At 40.0% G+C, this 13,122-nt stretch overlaps 1 protein-coding gene across 1 annotated transcript; it reads left to right on the top strand.

The window, feature by feature from the left end:
- The first annotated feature begins 164 nt into the window (after nucleotides 1-164).
- Nucleotides 165-12,947, top strand: GCLM (glutamate-cysteine ligase modifier subunit). Its single transcript, XM_076337770.1, has 7 exons — nucleotides 165-358; nucleotides 3,414-3,479; nucleotides 5,228-5,312; nucleotides 6,071-6,127; nucleotides 7,414-7,616; nucleotides 8,817-8,931; nucleotides 10,689-12,947. The coding sequence occupies exons 1-7, from the start codon at nucleotides 239-241 to the stop codon at nucleotides 10,856-10,858; spliced, it is 816 nt and encodes a 271-aa protein (XP_076193885.1). The 5' UTR covers nucleotides 165-238; the 3' UTR covers nucleotides 10,859-12,947.
- The last annotated feature ends 175 nt before the right edge of the window (nucleotides 12,948-13,122 follow it).

Here is a 13,122-nt window from a genome sequence, read left to right as displayed (position 1 = left end):
GCGCGGCGGGACGGTGAGGCGGCGCTGGCCGGTGCGCTCCTTCCCGCGCTTGGGCCCGCCCCGCCGCCCATTGTCCTCGCGCCATGTGACCGGGGACGGTCACAAAGCATCCTCCCCCCCCTTCCCCCCGCCGTTCCCCCCCCCCCCCCCCGCCGCCGTTTGTGCTGAGTCACGGCGCGGCGCTGCCCGGTGTCGTGGTGAGCCCTGCGGCCGACCGCCGCAGCGCTGGGCTTTCCCCATGGGGACGGACGGGGCCCGCGCCCTGCTGGAGCGGGCGGCCACCCTCACCCTGCAGACCGGCAACCTCCTCAACTGGGGCTGCCTGCGCAAGAAGTGTCCGGCCACCCCCGGCGAGGAGGTGAGCGGGGCGGGCACCGGCGCTTCCCCTCAGGGCGCCGCGGCGGGGGGGACCGGGGTGGGCCGTGCGGCGGCTGGGGGAGCGCCGGGCACCCCTCCCCGCCGCCGGCGGGTGCGGGGACGTGCGAGCGATCAAAGCGTTATCCGGAGTAGGGCTTGTGGTTTTTGTTTTGGGGTTTTTTTTTGTTGTTGTTGTTTTTCCGGTGCTGGAGAGCACGGCCTGGTGTCTGTCATCGAGGGGAAGCGGGTTTAATTGCCCTCACGACCGCCGCCTCGGCGGCGCCCGCCCTCCACGCGTGCCGTGTGCGGCCGTGGCCGTGCCGCCCGCGTGTGCTCTCGAGGTATGAGATGGGAAAGGCAAAACAGGCTTTTTTTTCTTTTTTTTTTCCCCTTTTTTTTCTTTTCTTTTCTTTTTTTTAACGACCCTCGTGTGTGTTCCGCCCCGTCGGGAAGTCGGCCGGGCCCCGGTTCGGTCGGTCCGGTCCGCTGCCGTGGAGCGGCACGGCGGGGCTGGCCTCGCTGCCGCGGGCAGCGCCTGACGGCCAGAGCCCGCGGCTTTGCGGTGGAGCGCGTCGGAAAACCGGCAGGCTGGCGGTGCCAGGGGTCGAAGCGATGGCCAGAGCAAGCCACGCTAGCAGCAGCCCCCCCGAGATCCCCCCCCCGAGCCCCCTCCGGAAGCACTTTGCTGTGTTTGAGTCGCTTTCGGGAGAAACCGGACTGTGTTTCTGCTCTCGGAGAACGGAGAGTTAAAACGCGTACAAGTTTAAGTACTGTCTGTAATGGCAAAGGAGATCCCCGTTACTTCTTTAGCGAGAGAAAGATAGGAACAGATACGAGCTCGCTTTACGAACGATGAAAACTCTCTTTTCTAACCTGAAATTAATTTAATTTCTTGGTGCTGACAGGTCTCAGGAAGATTAGTCATTACTTCTTTAAAGAGTATAGCTGTCATACTTTGTTAAAAAGTTGAAAGAACTTTTTAATCGCCGCTTTAAAACCATTACCTTTAGCGGTATGTGTCAACACTTACAATAATCCTGATAAAGTGTCTGGAGATCCTGTGGCCATGAACTTGCGAACCGCTGTATTTGCTGTCTCGTCGCGACGCAGTAATCTGAAAATGGTCATTTAATAATCAGAAGAACTATGGTTTTGGCTGGCTGTTGTTACGTAGTGGCACTGTTGATGATCTAGAAGTTGATTGCGTATTAATCATGCACAAATGGTAAGAAAGGTGACTGGGAGGATGATGTAACAAGAAGGAAGACTTCATCATACTTTTATTTAGTTGTCGTGTGGCAATAACCTTTTTATTTGGCCTGGTTGCTTATTACAACATCCTGTGATCTGTGCGAACTAGGGCTAGATTCTGTAGCAGAGAGATGGCTGTATCCTAATGGGCACCCTTGTGTGAGAAGTTTCTGGAGGGTTGTTAAATAAAGAGTGGCCAGTGTGCGGAACTAATCAGTTAAGGTATTTAAATTCTTTTTTTTTTTTACAGGGAAATCTGCATTTAAACATAAGGCTGCCTGCTTTCCAGAGTTGCTGGCATTTCAAAAGCAAATAATTGGCATTAATTATCAGAACTAAATCGGCTTTTAACTCTTCTATTTGGTGTAGTTAGTGCGCGTATAGTTCTCAGTGGCAGTATGTAAGCTAAAATTTTGCAAACTGTGAACCCTAACGTTAGCAGCTTCTGGATGCAACTGTATTTGGAAAAGCTGGTCAAAGCAGTCAAGCATGCTGTGCTTTTCACACGTGTTGGGGCAGGGGAATGGTGTGCTTTGGAGACAGAGGCTTGTGCATACTAACTGCAGTAGAAGTATCAAGTGTGAGGGTTGTAAAGTAGCAATATGTAGAATATACATATTTAGCACCATCTCACTTTCCCTCAGAAAGGAAAAGATAACATTATAAGTTGCATCAAAATAGGCTAAAGAGTTCCAGCATTGTGGATAGCTATTTAGTGGGGGGGAGTCAGTTCTTACCTTTTGACTGAGTTATCTTTTTCATGCCGTTTTAAATGACTGGGAAAGAATGTATAGAATTTGTCTTCACAAAGTATTATTACTGTATTATGTCTTAAACTTTGTGATATCCAGTTTTATGGGGGGAGGTTGGCTTCTAGTTTGTGCATGGTATTATGGGCTCTCTGAATTAATGTTAGGTGTCACAGGAAATTGCTATTTAACGGTACAAAAAGTAGGTATCCACATAGATATAAAATATATTGCTAAAAGTGAAGTAAAGCAGCAGCTTATGAAAGTGCTCCTACCTGTGGCAGGTACCCGTCTGGACAGTACATTTACTTAGCCTGCAGCGTAACAGCTCCCGAGATGCATCAGAGGGAAGCTAGAGCATTAGTACAGCTGAAGCACTGGTACAATACGCAGTTAATTAGCTGATTTAGACTTAATAGTTATGCCTTACTATGTTCAAGAAAATCGATGATCAGAACCCTAGTCAAGTTTATTTTGCATCTGTGGATGCAGGAAAAATGCAAGTGCGGGGTAGGATCTGAAGGTTCCCCCTTCAGTAATGAAGGACTTAAAAGCGTTAGTGGTTCGGCACACTGGAATAGGTAGGCAGTAAATGAAAAGTGTCAGGTGCCTCTCGGAAAGAGAAGTAATTAATAGAATGAGTATGTAGTGATTGATTGTAAAGTCTCATTTCTAACGATGTCACAGCACGTATGCAATTATCTGACTACGTTGTAACTTAAGAATCTCTACGCAAAAAAAGAAAAAACCACCCCACCCCCTAGTTCTTGCTCTCTTAGCATTGTTCTTTCCTTTAAAGATGGCATTGGTCTGAGAAATAAAGGAAGTACAGTACTTGTATTACTGCTAAAACTCTTTGTGAAAGGGGAGAGGAAAATATGTAAGTAAACTAGTTAGAACAAGTTTCAGATGGAAGCTATGAAGAAGGAATCTTCTGTGGTTGAGGGAATGGTGTCATTAGTTCACCTGCTCTGTCTGTCCTACACGCCTATGAATCATTGTATTTCTGTGCGACTATAACATTTCTACACTTTAATACGAAAAAATATTTTGTAGGTGCGGGACTGCATTCAGAAAACGCTGACTGAATGGAGCTCAAAGATTGGACAAGATCTAAATCAGGTAGGAGAGATGTTATGCGTGTTATCCATGTTACACGTGAAAACAGAGAAATATGTAGTTGGTTACACCTCTTAAAATATAAATGAGTCTACTAAATTTCTGTAAAAGTATCGGCAGCTCCAGGTATCTTAAAAGATTATTTCTCAACCCATCTTTTTTTTTTTTTTTAATATTTACCAAATTTGGAGAGGTTAAGAAATACCAAAGTAAAGAATCCTGTTGATGGCAAATAAGACAATTCTTAGCAAAATAAAAGTCCTGGTCTGTAAGATTTCAAGTTAATTGTTGGAGCAATCACCAAAAAAAAAAAAAAAATTGTGTACCTTAGCAGTTTGCTAGCATGCTTGTAAAAACTCAATGGAGAATTACCTAAACTATGATAAACTAGATAGCTGAAGATCATTCCATTTGGAGGGGAACTCTGAAGCGTAGCCTTGGTTGTCTCAGAAATATTTCTGAAGATGCAGAAGTGGCAGTTTTTCCCTTAAGAGCTAAAGACTTCCACGTAATTCTTAAAACCATAGTCACGGGCATCTGACATCAAGATCTTGGTGTATTTGCTGGCTCCTCTTTCACTATTGCTTCTGAAATTCAGCAAAGCAGTAATAGGTTCCCACTAAATAAATTATTTTCTCTGTGAAATATTAGCAGGTTTCATTAGGAAAAAAAAAAAAAAAAACAACCAAAAAACCCCCAAAAAAGCCCACTAAAAAACTCCCCTGACTGTTTCTTTGGGTTGCGTTACCAGTTCTCGTGTAATGGTGTCATCAGCTGCACATTGCTGCGTTCCACACTGGAGTGTGGTGAGGCAGTTATTGCTGAATGATTTGTGGAGGATCTAATGATTGCTCTAGAAGAGAACGTAAATAAACATTTGTCTCTGTAAGATGTAGTGATCCATTTGAAGTTAATTATTTAGTGTAAGCTAGGTTTTACTATCAAACTGTTAACTACTTAATTCAAAATGCTTTTATGAATTATATTGGTTTCCAGTAATTTAAAAAAAAAAAAGTTAACGTTTGTTTAAAATGCTGACTGCATGGAATAACTCAAAGACTCACTTGAGGGTTTTTCAGTAGGGCAGCAAAAATTACCAGAGTTCTTGGTTGGGGGCAGGGAGGTGTGTGTGTGTGTATAATACAAAATCTCACGTAGGTAAAGACTTAAAAAAAATCACCTTGTGCCAGCTGACGTGAGATGTCAGCCTAGTCTTAAATGAGGTGAGAGCGTGAAATCTCTGACACTTTCCTAACTTTTAGTTTCAAAATTATTGGTTTAAATTTGTATTTTACAGCATTTTCACTGTAGGCTTTTCATAGGCTTCAATGAAACTACAAAATACTTTTATGCAAAGATGTTCCCACCCGACACCCAAACCCCCTAATTCTGATAATGGTTTTTCTCAGCTGGTCATGAGGCTTTTTTTAAAGCAAGGCAGTTTGAATTGGCACAGCGATCTGTTCACATCAGAAAATCAGAACACCGCTAAATCTTAGTCCAATAATTCTTACTGGTAATTTGTATTTTTTATATTAGGGGCATATAAGGCCTTTCATATAGCTTCATTTTCCTGACCTCCCCTCAGAGATCAAGAAGCATTGCGTTACTTTCTTTCGGTCATTGCATTTCTATACTATTTTTGTTTCTAACTGCTGTAAGGCTTTTTTTTTAATTACTTAAAAACATTCTTCAGGAACTTACTGTTTCCTCTTGCCGAGTTGTTCCTAAGTCTCATGTACTTACTACAGGAAATACTGGAGGTTCTGGAATGTACTGTAGCTCAAGCTGTAGAAAAAATAAATCCTGAAGAAAGGGATGAGTTGAAAGTATCAGGTAAGAACGTAGTCAAAAATCCGGTGGCATAAAAAGGTTTCATATGCAGTCATTAATAGGATGTTCGTATATGTATATTCTTTCCACCGTGTTTTGTAATTGCAAAGTCAAATGACATCAGTGCACACTGTCGTACTTTGGATAATTTAGAAGTGGGCTAAGAAAGACTTGAATTCGTGTTTCAGGTTTTAAAGCAGCTCGGCATTTTTTGAGTTTAACTTACATCCCCTCAGGACATTTTAAATGTATTTTGTGAATCTTTGACTTTTCTGAAGCAAAATATTACAGATAATACTGCAATTAAGAAATAGCATTGGAAGCACATTTATTTGCATAATTTTTCCAGGTTGAATATGATGAACTTGAAGGAGGCAGTCCAAACTAACACTAGTACATTTTGGGTCTCAGTAAGTTGTGAAGAGGTCTGTTTGTACTATTACATTTGGGGTTTTTATACAGGTTGTTACGGTTATTGCTTAGTGTCTTGATGCTTACGTCCTAGCTTTACAGCTTGTTAGATCATCTAACTGGATGATTTCTTGTTCTGAGACTGCACAACAACTTTGAAATTTAAGAGAACAGTGTCTTTATTGGGCAGTCACCTTTCAGAAGGTTGGTTTTTTCCCAATTTTTGAAGTAATTGGTGTATATTCTAAGAACCCTTTACCCAAGAATTCATAAGTAGTGTACGTAGCAAAAGTAAATATTTAATAATAGCTGGCTTGTTTAGTTATTGATTCCAGTTTCTTTGAAAATAGCAAAACTTTTCATCGTTGGATCAAACTCTTCATCGATCAGAGATGCAGTTGACCTGGGTAAGTGTGAAACTCAAACTTCTGCTAGGGTTTCTTTTTTACTCAGTATTTAGAAATAAAATTAGAACCTTTTCCATCTAAGAGGTGTATTTAGTGACTGTCACAAGTATCTCCTGTTTTCCTATTAGGAGAGACTTAGGCAATCGAGTCTATTTACACGTTAGTTCAATCGCTAAACTTACTAAATGTGGATCGCTCTAACCTCAGGTGCACAAACTCAAATCTGATTCCTTGCTCCAAGCAGGAGCAAGTTTTCATTCTTTCACACAAAACTTGTTAAAAAGTGAATAGCATGTGATGTTTTAGTAACAGTGATACAATAATTCTTACCAGTTGTTGTTAGTTGCCAGTTGTTTTTGACATGATGAACTTTGCTACTAGCTGTGCAGTATTTCAGAGATTATTTAGGAAATAAAACAATGCTGCAAGCAGCTGATGAAATAGTTAAGTTTTATTGAAAATACAGTACAATGACTGTACTGATACATAAAGTTTTGTTAGCCTAACGTAGCAGTAATTGCAAGCAGCACTGAACTTTACCACTTTGGAAGATTGTTGGGCATAAGGGGTTACCAAAGAACAAAGGGTCAGATATCATTCTTTTCTGTTGATACCCCAGTTAATAGCCTCTTTATTGTAAGTTGTAGTACCATTTGTTAAAAATACATTGATAGAATCCTCCTCCAGAAGGAAATAATTTATTTAGCTACTTGGTTTTATTCTTTTTGCTGTGCAGAAGAGGCCTCATGACCTGCATCTTCCCTAAAGCTCAGTGATACTCCAAGACTTGCCACTTCTCTCTGGCAATTTAAATCTCCATATTCGGTGTGCTTTTAGTCTAACTCCTCACATATATCAAATAGTTCTCCTAGTCCGTGCCCTGCACTTGAGTTATAGTTCAGAGTGAAAGTTACAAATTTTGGAAGAAATTGAGAGTGAAGGAATGCAAGAATTGTACGTCACCACTGTCTTCACAGAAAAATACAGCTTTAACATTGAAAAGGAGAAAAAAGCTTCACGCTTTGTTTGGTCGTGGGGTTTTTGTGGGTCGTCCGTCCCCCCCAAGACCTACAATTGAAACTTGGCCTTCAGCTGTATGTTTGATTCTCTGCTAAAAGTATTGTGTTACTATCCTTGACTGCTGATACGCTCGGAGTTTCAAACGGTGAATGGGAAGCTAGCAGAGTGAAGCAGGAGGTGTGGGTTTTGCTGAATTTGAGGAGTCATGCTGCTTATGTTCGTATCTCACAAAAGATTTTTGCAGTGTCTCTGTTCTTTTTCCTCAGCGTGTTCTGCCCTCGGAGTTGCTCAGTTAGACTCAGTCATTATTGCCCCACCTCCCGTTGAAGATGGAACTAGCCTTTCCTTGGAGTATTTGCAACCTTATTGGCAAGAACTTGAAAACCTAGTTCAAAACAGAAAGATTGTTGCCATAGGTACCTCTGACCTAGATAAAACACTACTAGAGCAGCTGTATCTCTGGGCACAGGTGAGAACAAGCTTCCTACAGAAGTAACTGTTGTTTTGTTGGCTGCCACAGTTATAAACTTCTGTTATAAATGGGTTTATATACAAAATATTAATTAGCCCTGTTATCTTCAGCATCTTATGGATGGTCACAATGTTGTTCAAGGTGGGGGAGGCTCAAAGCGTGACTCACTTGTTCTGTGTTCTTACGTACAGACCAGCAAAGGCTGGAAACCACAGGTCTGTTCAGTAGCAGGTTCTTTGAAGTACTGAAGGTTTGAGTTTTGAATGCTTTTATATTTAGGAAGGAGTATTAACAGTACTCTTAAACCTTCAGATTTATTCCAGTGACTCCGAAAACATAGCTCGTTTCACTTTAAGCTGTGTGGAGGGATTTCCCCTTGGAAAAATGCTGTTTGAATGCTAAGCTTAAATGTAAAGAGGAAGACAGGCTATGAATGAAGTGGCACAATATTTTGTTGTCCAATGTGACTAATTGCCTCTTAACATTTGAGTGATGGAGGTCTGTACTAGTATGTGCCCATGCTCATGTGAGCTTGTGGATTCACTGTTTCCTTACTAGTTTTTTGGATACTCCTCTTACAACATTTCTTTTGTGGTATGTGAACATACCCTATCTGTATAAGAGGTCCTGATTTATGCTCCTCGCTGTTTTGTGAATATTGAGGGGATTAATGACCACCTGCATGGTGATCATGAATGCAGTTTGTGATGAGCAGAAAAAGAGTCAGTGGAAGAGAGTCTCTTCTAACTTAATCTGATTTAGGCACTTACCTGAAGATATGGAAGACTGCAAATTATATATCCTTAACGAAAATTTATTTGGATTTTTTTATTTGAAGTCTTTTTCAAACTAAGGCCCCTATAAAGTTTATACTAGAGAGGGGGGAAAAAAAACCTGCTGCTGTTTAGGGAGCACAGCAGGCAGGAAGCCAGAATGGGTTAGTACTCATCTTGCTGTGGCAGCACCTGGAGTTAGATACTATTCTTGTTTTGGGCTCTGTGCTGCAGGAAATTGCAGATGTAGGAGTTGCCCGTTCAGCATCATGCAGAATTAATTAGCCTTGTTCAGACCTCAAAACAATGGTCAAAGGCAAATTGTTCAAAGCAAAATTTCTGTTGTAATCGAGGGCATGGGGGAAACAACTAGAAGTACATTAATTTTTTTTTTTTTCTTACAAAAGTATTCTGTTACTTTCAGGTAAAACCAAGTAGTAATCAGGTGAACCTAGCTTCCTGTTGTGTGATGCCACCTGATCTCACAGCATTTGCAAAACAGTTTGACATACAGCTGTTAACTCACAATGACCCAAAAGGTAAGGCTTTGCCAGAGAAGTTAACAGAAGACTTCTAAATGCATTTATTCAGTACACAATTGGGAATAATCTTTCTCTGAACTTCAAAGTTTGTTACATTTGAATCCCAAACAAAGAATTCTAAAAGTTTCTCCTCTATAAAATATGTCTATTAAATTCTTGCTTTTGCTTCAAGAAAGGGGGGGGGAGGCAATCTTCCAGCCTTGGATAGTTTCTTGAGATCGTTTCAGTCAGAGAAAATTAAGTAAACAGAAGAAGAAACTACTGAGAAATTTGTACTACATATGTTCAAAAAATAGCTTATTTCCACAAAACATAGAATGAAATGACAGTTGTATCGCTGAAGGTCAGTAAATGACAAATGAAAGTCCACTTGCCCAGAACTTGTCTGTGAAATAGCTTGCATAGAAATGTTGGTGGTCAGTTGATTTTTGAGTAGTTTGGTAATGTTAGACGTGTAAAATTACTACGCTTTAAGCAGGATTCTTTAAAAGTAGCGACTTCTTAAAATAACATTATTACAAAAAGAGTTGGTGTAAATTCTTTATTTGTTTTGTGCAGTGATTCATTTACTAATTGATTGAAGGGCTTGGAGGCTTTCCTTTAGACTCTAGAACTTTAGACTTTAGAGTTACCAGCTCCCTAGAATATTCTGGGATATTATATTAGTTTCTCTCGAACATCATCTAATCTTCTTCACTATAATTATGCCTTAAATATCTTGCTGGAATTGTAAGCGACAAGTCTTTAAACAATATTTAGTTCATGCCTTCCCTACATTCTTCCTTATGACCAACTGTTCATGATGATCATACTTTTCCTTCCTTCTCCTTTCTTCCCACCCACAAAGAAATAAAGTGTATGAAATGCTATTTATGAAGTACATGCTTTATAGTAGCACTGTTAAAACTAAAGAATTTCATCAGTGCTTGAGCATGTATCAGCACTGCTCTGGCAGCATACCAGATGAATTGCCATTCAATCTGACAATTTCCATGTCCTGTGAAGTCCAAAGTGCAACTTGCAATTTGATAAATACTCTCTATCGGGACTAATGAAATGAAGGAGAAGAGGATTTGGACAGAAAACAAAGCAAGTGGCAATTCCCTTATGCATTGTTTGCTAAGCTTAACTTTTCTGTAATGGTCAGCTGACGAGTATTGAGACTGTCTTTTGGGAACACTCTTCATCAAAGAGATTGTTCCCTTGACAGACTTTCCAGAGGAAACGAGGAGGATTTGTACTTGCCTTCCTTTTCCGCTTTGTGGCATTTAAGCCCATTTTTCTTAATGCGTCTTAATGCTTTCTGGGCTTGTGGTTATTACGAGCCCAGTTATGGGAGATGCTATAAATGTTGAGCTTCCAGTGACTGCAGAGGTAACTGAGAACGCTCAGTACTTTGCTGATTTCAGCCTTATGCTTTAGACACCTCTGGCTTGTCTAGCTAGCTTCTCAAATTTAGTTTTCATTTTTTCCCGCTAATGGCTCTGCTGATCAGTTCCATTTGATACTGTAGAAATCTCAGTTAATTAGTTTTGTGGGAGATACTCAATGTTGCAAAAAAAGTGTCCTGAAGATTTCTTCTGCGATATTCAGCTGCTTTTACCCCACGTGCATTCCGGAAGAGTAGATCTGTGGTGTAACTGGCACTACTTAAGATTTTTGACTGTAGAAAAAGGCTTCTCTTACTAAGTGTTGCTTTTTGCAGCTGTTTACATGACATTATTTAAAGCATGAATATCCCTTTTTAACTTCAGAATTACTTTGTGAAGCAAGTTTCCAAGAAGTTCTTCAGGAAAGCATCCAGAGCACGAAAGCACACGAGTGGATTCCTTTATGGCTTCTCCGGTATTCAGTCATTGTTAAAAGCAGAGGAATTATCAAGTCCAAAGGCTATATCATGCAAGCTAAAAGAAATGCCTCTTAAAACACTTTCTTTTTCTTTTCTTTAATGGCTTACTGTTTTAATTTCTTGGGGATGGGGGGACATTGCTTTTTTCATAGAAACACTTTTACAGCATTTGTAACAAAGACCAAAAGTTCTAATTATTCAGTGTGATCTCAGCAGGAGTTGTCTGCAGTGTTCTAACACTATTTTTCTTTCTTAACCTACTGACCGGTTCATTTAAAATATGAAATATTTTGGGTTTGTTGTTTTGAATTGAAATTATCTATAGAGAAACAGTTGAAAATATTTTTCTTTGTATGACCAGTTCACTGTAAAATTATCATTATATTTTAGCTGCCATTGGGTAGTATAGAGAAACTTATATATTTTTATTTTTTAAAAAAATGAATTTCTCTTAAATAATAGTTACTTATCTGGTAGGTACATAGATTTCACGCATTCAAGGACTAGTTTTTATAGAAAATTGTCATCTTTCATGAAAAATTACCCAAAAAAATGAAACTGGTATCTCATTACTTGGTATGTATATATATAGGCAATTCAGCTGTTTACTTTGTGTGGATGGGAAAATTGGTTTATTTTTAATATAGTGTAAAAGACCTCTCTGATTTAGAAAAAATGCATCTTCCAAATTACTTTCTGACTGTTACTTGAATCCCTTCTGGCTTCTTTGTGCCTCAATATGCTTTGTTTAGTGTTTGCACAAGTGTGATGTCATCTTTACCATTTGAAATAGAAAATGTATTATTGTGTGAATGTTTAAAATAAGAATTGAAAACAAGTGGATGAAAAAATCTGTTAATCAAAAATTGAATTGTGCCTGTCTTCTTCTCAACTGCAGCTTGTTTTTTTTTGATACCTGTGAACTACACAATCAGAGTCGGCCAAGTCAGAACAGATAGTAAATGTTGAAGCTGTTCACTGTAGGATCGTGCAAAATGGATGACTTCTTTTGGGGTTGCCTAGGAAACTTTGTTGCTCGAGTGCCATTCAGAAATGATGCAAGCAAGGGTTAGCTTGAAGTCAGTTAGGTATATTTATGTTTGGCAGTAGCTTAGCGCCCTGGCTTTTGAATCCTAGAGATTGCTGCAGCTAAGGCAAGGCTTCTGGTTTAATGTAGTCTTTCTATCGAAAAGGCCTTTTCATTTCCTTGGCCTTTAAATCGGAATAGATAGCAAAGCTCAACTTGTAGTTCAGCAGGAGCTTGATACTGAGTGTCTAAAATACTCATTTTCCGTTTGATTTCAGGCAGGAGCAGGGCTTCATACTAGTAGTACTCATTAACTTAGTTGTACATATTTTGAGCTTTGGACTGTAAGGGAATGAATTTTCACCAACATCTTTCAAATTCTGTCATGTAGGCAGCTAGTGGAATTTGAATGCTTGTAGGCAGTGAAGTTGTCAGCTTCCTATAGTCCATTCCAGCAAGTTAAAAGATTAATCTTTTTCGAGATACTTTTTGGGTCCTCAACTATCTTATCTGTAGGTGGCAAATCCTGGGAAATTCTCCTGGACTACTTCAGTTCTTTTGATAAATGGGGGGGGGGGGGCACTGGAACTAGTAATGCATCAATAAAAGTTTGACTTTTTTTCTCCTAATCAAAATGTAGTCTTTTTTTAGTGTTGGGTCAGTGTGTATCAGAGTTTCAAAATTACATGAGTTTCATTTTAAACTTCCTTACCAGCTTTGAGTTGCGCGCTGATGATGATTAACTGCTACCTGCAGATTCTGGCTCTGTGTTTGGCTCTTGACATTCTGTATTGTATAACTCGCATGTGTGCTCAGTTTTATAAATTGAAATGCTACAAAACAAGAATTGTGCTAAAACAATGTATAGGCTGCTCTGATGGGATAATTGTTTCTTTCCTTTCTGTAAACTGTTAACAATTTGCTTGCTGTAGAGAAGTACCCTTTAAGACATGACAATTTCAAGACATGGTAACTTTAAGACATGATCATCTTATTTTTTTAGAGTCACCGATAGCGTTAACATTTTATCAGGTTATCTCCTTAATTTGTTTTGCGTCAAAGTGGGAGAGATGGGATTTCCTTCCATGAGAAACTTGAAAGTTTGAATTAAAATTTGAAATTCTTGTACGCTTTTAATCTGTGCTTTGTATGAATTCTCAGTATTTTACACTGTCACAAATAGTATTTTACGCTTTGTCGTAAAAGGCTCTGAAGGCCTTCATCATCCAACGGCCCCACGACCGAGAACCCCCGCTCCCTCCAGCACGGCGCGCAGCTCCGCCGTTGCCGCAGTGCTTTTCCATACGAAGCC

Source organism: Aptenodytes patagonicus, chromosome 5 (assembly GCF_965638725.1).
Source record: "Aptenodytes patagonicus chromosome 5, bAptPat1.pri.cur, whole genome shotgun sequence".
Lineage (NCBI taxonomy): Eukaryota > Metazoa > Chordata > Aves > Sphenisciformes > Spheniscidae > Aptenodytes > Aptenodytes patagonicus.
The sequence above is the reverse complement of the archived record's forward strand: the minus strand, read 5'-3'. Positions and strand labels throughout refer to the sequence as shown.